We start from the raw sequence: 16,339 nt of genomic DNA on the forward strand, positions 1-16,339 counted from the left end.
ACTGGAGTGCATCATCACGCCCGGCAACCAAATTTTAATTTGATTTTACGTTTTAAAGTTTAATTTGTTTTAATTGCCGGTGCTTTTAGTGTCCCCCTTCCCTTTTATAGGGGGCACTGGGGAAAATTGTGATTTTAGTGCCAAAAAAAAAAAAAACACAAAAAAAAACACAAAAAAAAACACAAAAAAAAAACCAAAAAAAAAAAAGGGGGGGAAAAAAGGGCCTTGAAAATGTCTGGAGTGTCACCCAGGTCGGGTGGCACCGTTTATTGTTTTTATGTTTTCACAGGTGAACTCAAAAGAGTTTCATGCACAAGGACCCCCAGGTCCCTCTGCACCTCAGCATATTGTAATTTCTCCCCATTCAAATAATATTCCCTTTTACTGTTTTTTTTCCCCCAAGGTGGATGACTTCACACTTTCCGACATTGTATTCCATCTGCCAAACCTTCGCCCATTCGCTTAACCTATCCAAATCTCTTTGCAGCCTCTCTGTGTCCTCTACACAACTCGCTTTCCCACTAATCTTAGTGTCATCTACAAATTTTGTTACACTACACTCTGTCCCCTCTTCCAGGTCATCTATGTATATTGCAAACAGTTGTGGTCCCAGCACTGATCCCTGTGGCACACCACTAACCACCGATTTCCAACCCGAAAAGGACCCATTTATCCCGACTCTCTGCTTTCTGTTCGCCAGCCAATTCTCTATCCATGCTAATACATTTCCTCTGACTCCGCGTACCTCTATCTTCTGCAGTAACCTTTTGTGTGGCACCTTATCGAATGTCTTTTGGAAATCTAAATACACCACATCCATCGGTACACCTCTATCCACCATGCGCGTTATATCCTCAAAGAATTCTAGTAAATTAGTTAAACATGATTTCCCCTTCATGAATCCATGCTGCGTCTGCTTGATTGCACTATTCCTATCTAGATGTCCTGCTATTTCTTCCTTAATGATAGTTTCAAGCATTTTCCCCACTACAGATGTTAAACTAACCGGCCTATAGTTACCTGCCTTTTGTCTGCCCCCTTTTTTTAAACAAACAGAGGCGTTACATTAGCTGCTTTCCAATCCGCTGGTACCTCCCCAGAGTCCAGAGAAGCGGCAGAGAAAATTAAAACCACAAGCCAGCGAGCAGCAAAGCTGGAAACCGGTAGAATGATCAGTTGAAGCCTCGTCCACACACAGAACACATGTATGGTTTCTCCCTGCTGTGAATGGTGCGATGTTTTTTTCAGGCTGTGTAACTGGTTAAAGCTCTTTCCACAGGCAGTGCACTGGAACACTCTCACACGGGTGTGTGTGTCTCGGTGCTTTTCCAGTCACACTGATGTTTGAAATCTGTTCCCACAGACAGAACAGAGAAACATTTCTCCTTCCACATTCAAAGGCTGATGATATTCAAGTCCTGAGAAATCGAATAACTACATCAGATCTTGACGTGATGTTTCATTTGAGTTTCCTGTCTGCAAATCTCACCTTCTAATACACTGTGAAAGGAGATTTCAAAACTCATCATTGAAAGTACAGGACAGAAATTCAGAATAGGCATATGTACTTTCCATGGAAGATTCTTTCCTTTCTTGTTCCCATAAAGCTGTAAATCCCTGTCCCACACATTGTCCCTCCTGCTGTGCTGAAATCCAAGCACATCGCACATCTCCTAGACTGTTTCTCCTCCACTCCCAGTTTTCACTACCAATTCTGGCTGGGTTCAGTTCTACAGTCACTGGTTCCCCTCCCTTTACTCCCCTGAAGGTGCTGACTCTGGCTGGGTTCAGTTCTACACTCACCAGTTTCTTTCCACTATGTGACCCATGTGCCCAATCTCCATGTGTGAACCTCGACAGTGATTGGTGTGCAAAATTAAAGCACATGGTATTGGGGGTAATGTGCTGACGTGGATAGAGAACTTGTTGGCAGACAGGAAGCAGAGAGTCGGGATGAATGGGTCCTTTTCAGAATGGCAGGCAGTGACTAGAGGAATGCCGCAGAGCTCGGTGCTGGGACCCCAGCTACTTACAATATACATTAATGATTTATATGAAGGAATTGAGTGTAATATCTCCAAGTTTGCAGATGACACTAAGCTGGGTGGCAGTATGAGCTGTGAGGAGGATACTAAGAGGCTGCAGGTTGACTTGGACAGGTTCGGTGAGTGGGGAAATGCATGGCAGATGCAGTATAATGTGGATAAATGTGAGGTTATCCACTTTGGGGGCAAAATCACGAAGGCAGAATATTATCTGAATGGCGGCAGATTAGGAAAAGGGGAGGTGCAACGAGACCTGGGTGTCATGGTACATACATCAGTCATTGAAAGTAGGCATGCAGGTACAGCAGGGCAGTGAAGGCGGCAAATGGTATTTTGACCTTCACAGCTAGGAGATTTGAGTACAGGAGCAGGGAGGTCTTACTGCCGTTGTACAGGTGAGGCCTCACCTGGAATATTGTGTTCAGTTTTGGTCTCCTAATCTGAGGAAGGACATTTTTGCTATTGAGTGCTGCGAAGGTTCTATTGTTGAGGCCAATTCACTAAATATATTCAAAAAGGAGTTAGATGAAGTCCTTACTACTAGGGGAATCAAGGGGTATGGTGAGAAAGCAGGAATGGAGTACTGAAGTTGCATGTTCAGCCATGAACTCATTGAATGGCGGTGCAGGCTAGAAGGGCCGAATGGCCTACTCCTGCACCTATTTTCTATGTTTCTATGTTCACCTGGCTGATTCCGAGGATGGCAGGACTGACATATGAGGAGAGACTGGATTGACTGGGCCTGTATTCACTGGAGTTTAGAAGGATGAGAGGGGATCTCATAGAAACATCTAAAATTCTGACGGGACTGGACAGGTTAGATGCAGGAAGAATGTTCCCGATGTTGGGAAAGTCCAGAACCAGGAGACACAGTCTAAGGATAAGGGTAAGCCATTTAGGACTGAGATGAAGAGAAACTTCTTCACTCAGAGAGTTGTTAATCTGTGGAATTCCCTACCGCAGAGAATTGTTAATGCCAGTTCATTGGATATATTCAAGAGGGAGTTAGATATGGCCCTTACGGCTAAAGGGATCAAGGGGTATGGAGAGAAAGCAGGAAAGGGGTACTGAGGTGAATGATCAGCTATTATCTTATTGAATGTTCGAAAGACCGAATGGCCTACTCCTGCACCTAGTTTCTATGTTTCTATGTCCTCACCTGAGGCCTCACACGTGCATTTTCCAGCAGGGTCACTGGAGCCTCCTCCCAATGGGTAAAGGTAACACCCAGTGTGACTGAATCATAGGAACAGGAGGGGCCCAGGTTTAATCCTGTCTGCATATCCTCCCCTTCTAATCCCCTGTAACAGCTGTTTACAAAAGTCATCACTGTGTAGGAACAGAGGAACAGAAAAAGGCCATTCAGCCCCTTGAGCCTGTTGTGCCATTCAGTTAGATCGTGGCTGATCAGTATTTTAACTCCATCTACCTGCCTTGGTTCCATCGCCCTTAATACCCTTGCCGAAGAATAATTTATCAATCTCAGTTTTGGAATTTTCAATTAGCCCCAGCCTCAATTTTATGGGGAACAGAGTTCCGGATTTCCACTACGCTGTAAGAGCATAAGAAATAGGAGCAAGAGTAGATCGTACGGCCCCTCTCGCCTGCCGCGCCATTCAATAAGATCAAGGTTGATCTTGTACTTCAACTCCACTTTCCCCGTATCCCTGGATTCCTTCAGTGTCCAAACATCTATCGATCTCGGCCCTGAATACACTCAATGACTGAGCATCCACAGCTCTTTGGGGCAGAGAATTCCAAAGATTCACAACCCTTTGAGTGAAGACATTTCTCCACATCTCAGTCCTAAATGGCCGTCCGTTATCCTGCGACTATGACCCCTAGTTCTAGACTCTCCAGACAAGAGAAACAGCCAATCAGCATTTGTGTGAGGAAGTGCTTCCTGACATTAGTCCTGAATGGCCGAGCTCTGATTTTAAGGTTGTGTCCCCTTGTTGTGGACTCCCTCACCAGAGGAAATAGTTTCTCTCCATCCACCCCATCAACTCCTTTAATCATCTTAAACACCTCAATTAAATCACCCCTTAATCTTCTATATTTCTCATAATTTACAAACTTCATCACTAAGTACAGGATCATAGAATCACAGAAGTTTACAGCACTGAGAGGCCATTCAGCCCATCGTGTCCGTGCTGGCCGACAAAGAGCTATCCAGCCAAATCCCACTTTTCAGCTCTTGGTCCGTGGCCTTGTAGATCACGGCACTTCAAGTGCACATCCAAGTTCGTTTTAAATGCTACAAGGGTTTCTGCCTCTACCACCCTTTCAGGCAGTGGTCTCCAGACACCTACCACCTCTGGGTGAAGAGATCTCCCCTCTAAACCTCCTACCACTTTATAATCTACGCCCCCCTGGTTGTTGACCCTCTGCTGAGGGAAATAGGTCCTTCCTATCCACTCTATCTAGGCCCCTCATAATTTTATACACATCAATTAGGTCTCCCCTCAGCCTCCTCTATTCCATAAAAAAACCCCAGCCTATCCCATCTTTCCTCATAGCTAAATTCTCCAGTCCAGGTAACATCCTCCTAAATCTCCTCTGTACCCTCTCTAGTGCAATGACATCTTTCTTATAATGTGGTGACCAGAACTGCATACAGTACTCTCGCTGTGACCCAAGTAGTGTTTTATACAGTTCAAGCATAACCTCCCTACTCTTGTATTCTGTGCCGCGGCTAATAAAGGCAAGTATTCTGCATGCCTTCTTAACCACCTTATCTACTTCCTGCGACCTTCAGAAATCTGTGGACATGCCCTCTAAGGTCCCTTTGTTCTTTTACACCTCATTGTCCTACGATTTATTGTGTATTCCCTTGCCTTGTTAGCCCTCCACAAATGCATTACCTCACACTTTTCCGGATTGAGTTCCATTTGCCACTGTTCTGTCCACCTGACCAGTCCATTGATATCTTCCTGCAGTCTATAGCTTTCTTTTTCACTATCAACCACACAGTCAACTTTTGTATCATCTTCCTTGCATTGAAGTATATACTATTTAGCATTGCCAAACCATGGAAGAGCGCGGCTGGGACACATTTCTGACACAGCTCAAGATTAACCCGCACGGCGACTTTGTTGTCGGTGATGATAGACGAGAAAGACCAAAGTGCCGTTTGGCCCCCTCAGTGTGGCCCTGAAGGACTGTGTCCAGGCTGAAGTTCTGTTCCCACCGTACAATCCTCCCCCCAGATTGTCCTCTCTGAGTTCGCCAGGTGATGCTAAACACTCAGGTGAGAAAGACAAAAATCCACAGCAATGTGTGAAAAGCAAAGCTGATTTATTTCCCATTCATCCAGAATATTAAACTCCAGCCCAGTTATAGGAGTCATCAGCAGAAAAATAAACCAACTGTCAGAATGAACATGGTTCAGTCCGGGATGTGATTAACAGTAGCAAGAACAGCAGAATCCCACCTCTGCAGTCACTTGTGAACTCGCTGGTGTTTCAGCAGGATCGAAGACTGAGTGAATCCCTTCCCACACTCTGAGCAGGTGAACGGCCTCTCCCCAGTGTGAATGCGCTGGTGTTCAGTGAGGAAGGATGACCGAGTGAATCCCTTCCCACACTCTGAGCAGGTGAACGGTCTCTCCCCAGTGTGAGTGCGCTGGTGTCTCAGAAGGTCGGATGACTGAACGAATCCCTTCCCACACTCGGAGCAGGTGAACAGCCTCTCTGCAGTGTGAACTCGCTGATGTCTCAGAAGGTCGGATGACCGAATGAATCCCTTCCCACACACGGAGCACCTGAACGGTCTCTCCCCAGTGTGAACACGTTGATGGCAGCTCAGTTCTGCTGAATTTTTATAGCACTTCCTGCAGTCCGGGCATTTAAAAGGTCTCTCGTCAGTGTGAATACGCTGGTGTCTCAGAAGGTTGGATGACTGAGTGAATCCCATCCCACAATCAGAGCAGGTGAAGGGCCTCTCCACGGTGTGCACTCGGTGTTTCAGCAGGTCAGATGACCGAGTGAATCCCTTCCCACACTCCGAGCAGGTGAACGGTCTCTCCCCAGTGTGAACTCGTTGGTGTCTCAGCAGGTTGCATGAATCAGTGAATCCCTTCCCACACTCAGAGCAGGTGAACGGCCTCTCCCCAGTGTGAACTCGCTGGTGTCTCAGCAGGCTACCTGACCGACTGAATCCTTTCCCACACACAGAGCAGGTGAACGGCCTCTCCCCAGTGTGAGTGCGCTGGTGTATAGCGAGTTTAGATGATCGACTGAACCCAGTCCCGCAGTGAGAGCACCTGAATGGGCTCTCCCCGGTGTGAACACGTTGATGGTACGTCAGTTCCCCGGAATGTTTATAGCTCTTCCCACAGTCCGGGCACTTAAAAAGTCTCTCGTCAGTGTGAACTCGCTGGTGTATCAGAAGGTGGGATGAACGAGCGAATCCCTTCCCACACTCGGAGCAGGTGAACGGCCTCTCCCCGGTGTGACTGCGCTTGTGTCTCAATAGGCCAGAGATTTGGCTGAAGCCTTGTCCACACACAGAACACGTGTACACTTTCTCCCCACTGTCAACGGTGCTTTTTGCTTCCATATTGAGAGGCCGATGATATTCGGGTCCCGATGAATCGAGTGACGCTGTCAGATCTTGATGCGGTCTGCGATTTGAGTTTCCCGTCTGCAAATCCTCCCCTTCTAATACCCTGTAAAATTAATTTAAAACAGGAAAAAGGGAGTGAGAGAGAGAAAACAGAGGCAGATTAGTAATTTGAACTTAATGAGCCTGCTAATTTGTGGGGCTGGCACTAGAACAAAGTGACCATGAAAGCGACCGAATTGTCGTAAAAACCCAACTGGTTCACTAATGTCTGATTCTGGCTGGGTTCAGTTCTACACTCACTGGTTCTCCTCCCCTGAAGGTGCTGACTCTGGCTGGGTTCAGTTCTACACTCACCAGTTTCTCTCCAATATGTGACCCATGTGCCCAATGTCCACGTGTGAACCTCGACAGTGAGTGTCGACAAGCTATTCCCCTGTCCTCACCTGAGGCCTCACACGTGCATTTTCCAGCAGGGTCACTGGAGCCTCCTCCCAATGGCTCAGTGGGTAAAGGCACCGACCAGTGTGACTGAGTCACATTAACAGGAGGGGCCCAGGTTTAATCCCCTCGGCGTATCCTCTCCTTCTAAACCCCTGTAAAAGCTGTTTACAAAAGTCGTCACTGTAAGTAGGAACATAGAAACAGGAATAGGCCATTCGGCCCCTTGAGCCTGATCAATTGGCCCCCAGCCTCAGTTATATGGGAAACATCGAGTTCTGCATTTCCATTACCCTTTAAGAACACAAGAAATTGGAGCAGGATTAGGCCCATTGGCCCCTCGAGCCTGCTCCACCATTCAGTAATATCATGGCTGATCTTCTACCTCAACTCCACTCTGGTTACCGACCCTTCTGACACTGAAAATTATTTCTCCTTATTAAGAGGGTTGGCGGGCTGGAGGAGATTACAGAGATAGGGAGGGGCAAGGCCTTGGAGGGTGTCATGTATGTAACCACAATGTAACACCACTGTATTACTGTATACACTCAACCTAGATGCACACCTTGACAAGGGGTGAACTTGTGGGAGACACTCCTTACCTGATCACACAGGTGTAAAAAGAGAGGTCCCACACAGGGTCATCATCTTTGGAGTCCTGCAAATAAAGAGAGCAGGTCACAGAGTGACCTTGTCCCCAGAATGTGCCTCGTGTGGTTTCATGCTGTAGAGTAAGGACTTTACATTGGCGACAAGAAACGGGAATTCACGAGAATGGCCACCGGTAGCACAGAGGAACGGTACTGTGCTGGGGAAGACTGGGACGATTCTGTCGAGAGGCTTCAGCAAAGCTTCATTACGAAAGAATGGCTAGATGATGCAGCGGCTGACAAGCGAAGGGCTCATCTTTTGATCGGCTGCGGACCAAAGACTTTCATGCTCATGAAGGACTTACTAGCACCCGAAAAGCCGGCGGACAAAACCTTTGAAGAACTTACTGAATTGATTGGGAAGCACCTCAAACCGGCGAGTAGCATACATATAGCCTGACACAGATTCTACACCCACTGACGTCATGAAGGACAGAGCATACCGGACTTCGTAGCGGACCTCTGGCGTTTGGCCAGCCTCTAAGTTCACAGACGCCTGCACGGGGATTTGCTAAGGGATTTCTTTATCGAGGGCATCGGTCATGCGGGAATTTCCACAAATTAATTGAGACCAAGGATTTGACCTTAGAAGCGGCGGCGTTGATGGCTCAAACTTTCATGGCGGGGGAGGAAGACACGAAAATAATATACGCGCGCAACTCTGCCTCTAACGCGGTGATGGATCAGGGAGTCAACATCATCAATGTGACTCAGGCAGGCAGGGGCAGTCCAACATTCCCCAGGCAGCAATAGACCCCAGAGTAGGACTGTAACAGACAATGGCAGGCTGAACGGACATTCACGCCATCACAGTGGACAATGTGGCTCGGGACGGGGCCATTGACACCCACTAATAGGGTACTTAAGAGCAGTCAAAGGGACAGTCAGCGAGGAATGCCTGGCCATAGTCCCTTTGTTCCCAACAATAGAAACTTTAACTCATGCTGGAGGTGTGGGGGAAAACACTCAGCTAGATCTTGCAGATTTCAACAGTTTGTCTGCAGGAACTGTAATCTCAGTGGCCATTTAGCTCAAATGTGCAGGAAGCCTGCAACCAGACTAATATATGAGGCGGATGGACCAGGAGAGGGTTCTTTGAGGCAGGATGACTTTTGGGGCGAATCGATGGATGCCGAAGCTTAGCGGGTCCATGTGGCGAATATTCACAGCTCATACACCAGAACGCCATCAATGATGATGAGCGTTTTATTAAACGGCATCCCTGTACGCATGGAGCTGGACACTGGGGCCAGCCTGTCACTCATGGGCGTTCAGCAATTTGAGAAGCTATGGCCACTTAAAGCCAACAGACCCAAATTAGCACATAGAGACACAATTACGGACTTACACCAAAGAAATCATTCCGGTACTAGGCAGTGCAATGTTGGCTGTCACACCCAATGGGATAGTGAATCGGCTGCCACTCTGGATTGTCCCGGGCAATGGTCCAGCACTGTTGGGGAGGAGCTGGTTAGCCGAGATGAACTGGAAATGGGGGGATGTTCACACAATGTCGTCTGTGGAGCGAAGTTCGTGCTCACAAGTCCTACAACAATTCGATTCACTATTCCAACCGGGCGTCGGGACTTTCAAAGGCACTAAGGTAGTGATACACATCACCCCAGACGCCAGGCCAGTGCACCACAAAGCCAGAGCGGTGCCATATGTGATGCGGGAAAAGATCGAGAGCGAATTGGACCGGTTGTTGAGAGAGGGCATCATCTCGCCTGTTGAATTCAGCGACTGGACGAGCCCCATCATGCCCGTCCTAAAAGAGGATGGCTCTGTCAGGATCTGTGGAGACTACAAGGCCACCATCAATCTGGTGTCCCTACAAGATCAATACCCGCTCCCGACAGCAGAGGACCTCTTCGCCACGCTGGCAGGCTGCAAGCTGTTCACCAAGTTTGACCTCACTTCAGCCTATATGACCAAGGAACTGGCCGACGAATCTAAACTACTGACCACCATCACCACGCACAAGGGACTGTTCGTTTATAACAGGTGCCTGTTTGGCATTAGATCAACGGCCGCAATTTTTCAATGATTCATGGAAAGCCTGCTTAAATCCATTCCTGGAATGATCGTATTCCAGGACGACATCCTCATCACGGATCGAGACACCGAGGAACATCTCCACAACCTGGAGGAGGTGCTATGACGACTGGACCAGGTAGGCCTGCGACTCAAGAAGTCTAAATGTCTGTTCTTAGCTCCTGAGGTTGAGTTTCTGGGCACGAGGGTTGCTGCAGATGGGATTCGGCCCACCGAATCCAAAACAGAGGCGATTCGACGAGCACCCAGGCCCTGCAACACATCGGAGTTGCGTTCATTCCTGGGACTCGAACTATTTCGGGAACTTTCTGTCGAACTTGAGCATGTTGTTGGAGCCGCTACACGTGCTCCTGCATAAAGGTTGCGATTGGTTTTGGGGGGACTGTCAGGAACGGGCTTTTGATCAGGCGCGAAACCTACTTTGTTCAAACAAGTTGTTGACCCTGTACGACCCCTGTAAAAAAATTGGTTCTGACATGTGATGCATCGTCCTATGGGGTTGGGTGCGTGTTGCAGCAGGGCAATGCTGAGGGTCAACTACAACCTGTGGCTTATGCCTCCAGGTCGCTCTCTCAAGCAGAACGGGGATATGGGATGGTCGAGAAGGAAGCGCTTGCGTGTATCTATGGTGTAAAAAAAATGCATCAGTACCTCTTTGGTAGGAAGTTTGAATTAGAGACGGACCACAAGCCATTAACATCCCTATTGTCAGACAGCAAGGCCACCAATGCCAACACATCAGCTCGCATACAGCGATGGGCTCTCACGCTGGCTGCCTATGACTACTCCATCCGGCACCGGCCCAGCACTGAAAATTGCACTGACGCGCTCAGCAGGCTTCCACTGGCCACCACTGAGGGGACAGCGGAGCAAAGTGCCGAGATGGTCATGGCTGTCGATGCCTTTGACAGCGCAGGCTCCCCCATCACAGCCTGCCAGATCAAAATCTGGACGAACAGAGATCCCCTCCTATCCCTGATTAAGAAATGTGTCCTGACTGGGGATTGGGCGCCCGCACACGGAGCATGCCCTGAGGAGGTCAGACCGTTCCACAGACGGATGGATGAGCTCTCCAGGTAGTTATGCCCCAGAAGGGCAGGGAGGCATTCATCAGGGAACTCCACAGCGAGCATCCAGGCATTGTGCTGATGAAGGCTATTGCCGGTCACACGTTTGGTGGCCTGGAACATTGTGTTCGCAGGCACACGTGTGCCCAGCCGGGCAATGCCCCCAGGGAGGCCCCGCCCAGCCCGTGGCCCTGGCCCACCAGGCCATGGTCAAGCATTCATGTTGACTATGCGGGCCCATTCATGGGTAAGATGTTCCTTATTGTGGTAGATGCGTATTCGAAATGGTTCGAGTGCATCATTCTGAATTCATGCATGTCATCCACCACTGTGGAAAGCCTATATGCGATCTTTGCAACCCATGGCTTGCCAGACATCCTGGTTAGTGATAACGGACCATGTTTCACAAGCTACGAATTCCGAGAGTTTATGTCGGGCAATGGCATCAACCACGTCAGGACTGCGCCGTTCAAGCCGGCCTCCAATGGCTAGGCGGAACGTGCGGTCCAAATCATTAAGCAAGGGTTGCTCAGGATTCAAGGACCCTCCCTACAATGCCGCCTGTCGCGCCTCCTGCTGGCCTATAGATCCCGTCCGCACTCGCTCACGGGGGTCCCGTCCGCAGAGCTACTAATGAAACGGACACAAAACTCGGCTGTCCCTCATTCACCCAGTCCTGACCGACATAGTTGAGGGCAAGCGCAAGTCTCAAAATGAGTACCATGACTGTAATTCGAGGGGGGAGGTGTATAGAAATAAATGATCCTGTATTCATCCTCAATCACGCCGTGGGGCCCAAATGGCTTGAGGGCACTGTAATTGACAAAGAGAGGAATATGGTCATCGTGGTAAAACTCAACAATGGTCAGATATGCCGTAAGCATCTGGACCAAGTAAAAAAAAATGTTCAGCACCGACACGGAGGAACCTGAAGAAGACCATGAGATGGATTTCACAACACCGCCAGTGAACGAGCAACAAGAGCAATCAGAAGAATGCACAGTCCCTGCGGTCAGCCCGGAGAGGCCGGAATCACCACAGGTGACAGACACTCACGTGAGTGTCCAACAACCAGAGCCCCAACTGCAGCGCTCCACGAGGGAGCGTAGACCACCTGAAAGACTAGACCTATGATCCCGATATGACTTTGGGGGGGGGGGGGGGGGGCGGAGGTGATGTCATGTATGTAACCACAATGTAACACCACTGTATTACTGTATACATTCAACCTAGATGCACATCTTGACCACATGGGGTGAACTTGTGAGAGACACTCCTTACCTGATCACACAGGTATAAAAAGGGAGGTCCTACACAGGGTCATCGTCTTTGGAGTCCTGTAAATAAAGAGAGCAGATCACAGAGTGACCTTGTCCCAGAATGTGCCTCGTATGGTTTCATGCTGTAGAGTAAGGGCTTTACATTCTTTACACAGGGATTTGAACAAGAGGAGTATTTTAAAGGCTGAAGTCACCAGCCATCTCTCCCAGTGCAGAGTGACTCACTACGAATAGGAAGGATTTTTGTTTAACTACTAAAGATGCATAATGAGGGGGAAATCAATCTCTGTACCTTTAACTAACAGCAACATGGAAAGAGGGAAATGAATGACCTTTAAACACCTGGTCCACTTGGCACCGAAGTTTCTGAAATTCATAATAGGAACTCCAGGAAAACAAAATAGCTGTGTTGATAAAGGATGGAATCACTGCAATAGTGAGAGACAACATTGGCTCAAATGATCAGGATGTTGAAACAGTTTGGGTGGAGATAAGGAATAATAAGGGGAAAAAAGTCACTGGTGGCCGTAGTCTATAGGCCCCCTAACAGTAGCAACTCTGTTGGTCGGAGTATAAACCAATAGTGTGTGCTTGTAAAAAGGGAACAGCAATAACCATGGGTGATTATAACCTCCGTATTGATTGGACAAATCAAATTGGTCAGGGTAGCCTTAAGGAAGAGTTCATAGAGTGCATAAGGGACAGGTTCCTTGAGCAGTATGTAACAGAACCAACCAGGGGGCAGGCTATCTTAGATCTAGTCCTGTGTAATGAGACAGGATTAATAAACAATCTCCTAGTAAAGGATCCCCTTGGAATGAGTGACCATAGCATGGTTGAATTTCAAATTCAGATGGAGGGTGAGAAAGTTGGATCTCAAACCAGCGTAGGAAGCTTAAATAAAGGAGACTACAAAGGTATGAGGGCAGAGTTGCCTAAAGTGGACTGGGAAAATAGATTAAAGTGTCGGACGGTTGATGAACAGTGGTGTACATTTAAGGAGCTATTTCATAACTCTCAAGAAAAATATATTCCAGTGAGGAGCAAAGGGTTAAAAGGAAAAATAGCCATCCGTGGCTAACTAAAGAAATAAAGGATGGTATCCAATTAAAAACAAGGGCATGCAACGTGGCCAAAACTAATGGGAGGACAGAAGATTGGGAAGCTTTTAAAAACCAGCAAAGAATGACTAAAAAAATGATTAAGAAAGGGAAGATAGACTATGAAAGTAAACTAGCTCGAAATATAAAAACAGATAGCAAAACTAAGACAGTAATAAAAATAACAGAACCAACCCCTAAACAATAACAAAAATTTTTTTTATACATTTTTAAAAATTATTTAAATCAAAAAAACAAATATTTATGAAAAGTAAGGGAAAATGAGATATACGGCAGAAAGGAAACAAACAAACCACTAAGAAATTAAAACATTAGACCCCGCCTAACAAAAAATCCCCACTCCAAACCATGGACATTCAACTAGGTGAGGCATCACATACTACACACTAACAAAGAGAAGGCGGACTCTACATTTTCACCTAACAAACAGGTAGGACAACAGACCACACAGAGAGAATACATCAGAAGGAGAAAGAAGAACCAGAAGACCAGACAAAGCAAACAATTGACACCTGATCATTGAGAGAAACAAAGGTTTAAATAGTTCTTTTCCCTCCTCACAGCCCTTCTCGTTTTGACTGACCTAGTGGAAGGTAAGGAGCTCTAAATTCTCCATAACCTCTCACTGTACGTTTTTCGATCGAAAACTCGCGTGACTCTTGAACCCCCACCACACTAACCCCCCCCACCCCCGCACCCGTTTGCTTTTCCTGGCCTCAGATGAAGCCCCAGTAAATGTGAAACGTTAGGTCTATAGACTACAATCAGCCACCTAGACGACGGATCGTGAAGTGAGTTTTATAAATCCTCCCCCAAAAAATCCCCCTGACCTTTTTCTCCCCCCTCCCTGGTGGATTTCTCTCTCACTCTATCCAGATTTCAGATCCACGGTGCTGTCTTTAAAAAAACCTCTCTCATTTTTCTCCGCTTCTAAAAAAATCTTTCCTGTACCAGCTCTAATTGTACTACTAACTAGAACTAAATAAGATAATTGTCTGCTGTGGTACCGTGATTTCTCTGTTCCCCCTTGTTGTCCCCCTGACCTCACCCACCACCAACCGATAATTATTGCCGTCGAACCGTAGTGTACACATACGAAAATAAATTGAAAAACAAGAAAAAAAATGCTTCCTAAATTCCCCACCCCCCCCCCCCACCTCCCCACGTGGTCAGTCAACACGGCACGGATCCTGATCAACCCACCAAAACCATTCACAATTTAAGGCCCATAATCCCCTTCCCCACCCTACAGCCCAATCATTCATAAAAAGAACCCTCACCTAAAAATAGTTACAACAATGTAATTTTTTTTATTATTAAATAATTAAATTAAAAATCCAAAAATAAAAATCAGTCCACCAAAGTACAAAACTAAATCTCCACAAAGAACGTAACAACGACTTAAAATCAACCCCCTAAAAAACCCAGAGACTGATCCCTTCCCCGGGAACAACAGGACCTCTGCTCCAACCCGCCTCCCTCCCGAGCCACACAGAAATCCAGCCGAGGCTGATCATCAGCACTAGGCCCAAACACACAAACCACCGATTGACCCAAGACACCATCCCACCAATCACAACAATTAACCCCAGCCACCAACGCTCCCCCACCACTGCCCAAAACACGGTAACATCCCCCCTCCACTCTCAAAACATGGTAACACCACCCCCCTGTGAATATTTAAAAATGTATAGAGACATTTAAGTTGAGAACGTGGGAATTGTATAGGGACAGTGTAAGCTAACAAAGAATTCATGGAGGAATAGCCATGACATCTCAGACTCGAGACTGCAAAATGTTACAACACTAACACATTTTGAAACAAAACCCACAGCTTGCAAAACAAACCTCAAGGTCGTACTAACTCACATTGCTAACCTGAAACATTAACAGTAAGAGAATAATGGGCCTGTGTAAAATCAGACCATTCTTAGATCGGCTTATGAGTGGACAAAGGGAAAGAGGGATCAAAGAGGATAGGCTGAACTAGGATGTCACTCATATTGTATCTTGTTATCTTTTTCCGAAAATGTATAACCGTCGTGCCTTTACAATGTAACATCACTTTGTCCGTAGGAAGTGAGTGCGATCTATCAGAGTTGCATTCCTTCTGTCTGATAAAGTCCCCGATCGGGATTTGCTTTTGAAATAAAAGCTTGCTTTGTTTAAAGCAGAATCGGTATTTGACTCAGTGATTTCGCTGTACCAGATTGAGGGAAAAGAATCCACATTTACACCCCCACTGCCCAAAACACGGTAACCCCACCCCTCACTGCCGAAAACATGGTAACAACACCCCCCCCACTTCCGCCACTGCCCAAAACACGGTAACACCCACCCCTAAAAACTTAAGCACAACCCAAACAACCGATGAATGAAAACCAAGCCCTAAAACCCAACCCTGAACTGAACTTTGTACTGGTCCCACCTCTGGGGGTGGTGAGACCAGTACAAACCGGACGATCTGCACCTGGGCAGGACCGGAACCAATATCCTAGGGGGAGTGTTTGGTAGTGCTGTTGGGGAGGAGTTAAACTAATATGGCAGGGGGATGGAAATCTATGCAGGGAGACAGAGGGAAATAAAAAGGAGGCAGAAGCAAAATATAGAAAGGAGAAAAGTAAAAGTGGAGGGCAGAGAAACCCAAGGCAAAAAACAAAAAGGGCTACATTACAGCAAAATTCTAAAGGGGCAAAGTGTGTTAAAAAAACAAGCCTGAAGGCTCTGTGCCTCAATGCGAGGAGTTTCGGAATAAGGTGGATGAATTAACTGCACAGATAGCAGTTAACGGATACGATGTGATTGGCATCATGGAGACATGGCCCGAGGCAGGTGGACCAAGGCTGGGAACTCAACATCCAAGGGTATTCAGCATTGAGGAAGGATAGACAGAAAGGAAAAGGAGGCGGGATGGCGTTGCTGGTTAAAGATGAAATCAATGCAATTGTAAGGAAGGACATTAGCCTGGATGATGTGGAAACGGTATGGGTGGAGCTGCGGAATTCCAAAGGGCAGAAAACGCTAGTGGGAGTTGTGTACAGACCACCAAATAGTAGTAGTGAGGTTGGGGACAGCATCAAACAAGAAATAAGGGAGGTGTGCAATAAAGGTACAGCA

At 47.2% G+C, this 16,339-nt stretch overlaps 2 protein-coding genes across 7 annotated transcripts in view; one reads left to right on the top strand and one right to left on the bottom strand.

Moving 5' to 3' along the window:
- The window catches only part of LOC139274097 (zinc finger protein 585A-like), a 144,827-nt gene that overhangs the window by 26,605 nt on the left and 101,883 nt on the right, over nt 1-16,339 (top strand). The window lies entirely within an intron of this gene.
- Nucleotides 1-16,339, bottom strand: part of LOC139273495 (zinc finger protein 530-like) — a 167,308-nt gene that overhangs the window by 11,567 nt on the left and 139,402 nt on the right. For 3 of the 6 annotated variants that reach the window (XM_070890388.1, XM_070890390.1, XM_070890391.1), the window contains 2 exons: nt 12,103-12,158; nt 5,323-6,714 (listed from right to left, as the gene is read on the bottom strand). In XM_070890388.1, the coding sequence (XP_070746489.1) occupies nt 5,487-6,605 (1,119 nt within the window). In that variant the 5' untranslated portion in view covers nt 6,606-6,714; nt 12,103-12,158 and the 3' untranslated portion in view covers nt 5,323-5,486. Of the gene's footprint in view, nt 1-5,322; nt 6,715-7,651; nt 7,708-12,102; nt 12,159-16,339 lie in introns of those variants that run through there. The other 3 variants (XM_070890393.1, XM_070890394.1, XM_070890392.1) reach the window with 3 other exon arrangements.

Source organism: Pristiophorus japonicus, chromosome 9 (assembly GCF_044704955.1).
Source record: "Pristiophorus japonicus isolate sPriJap1 chromosome 9, sPriJap1.hap1, whole genome shotgun sequence".
Taxonomy (NCBI): domain Eukaryota; kingdom Metazoa; phylum Chordata; class Chondrichthyes; family Pristiophoridae; genus Pristiophorus; species Pristiophorus japonicus.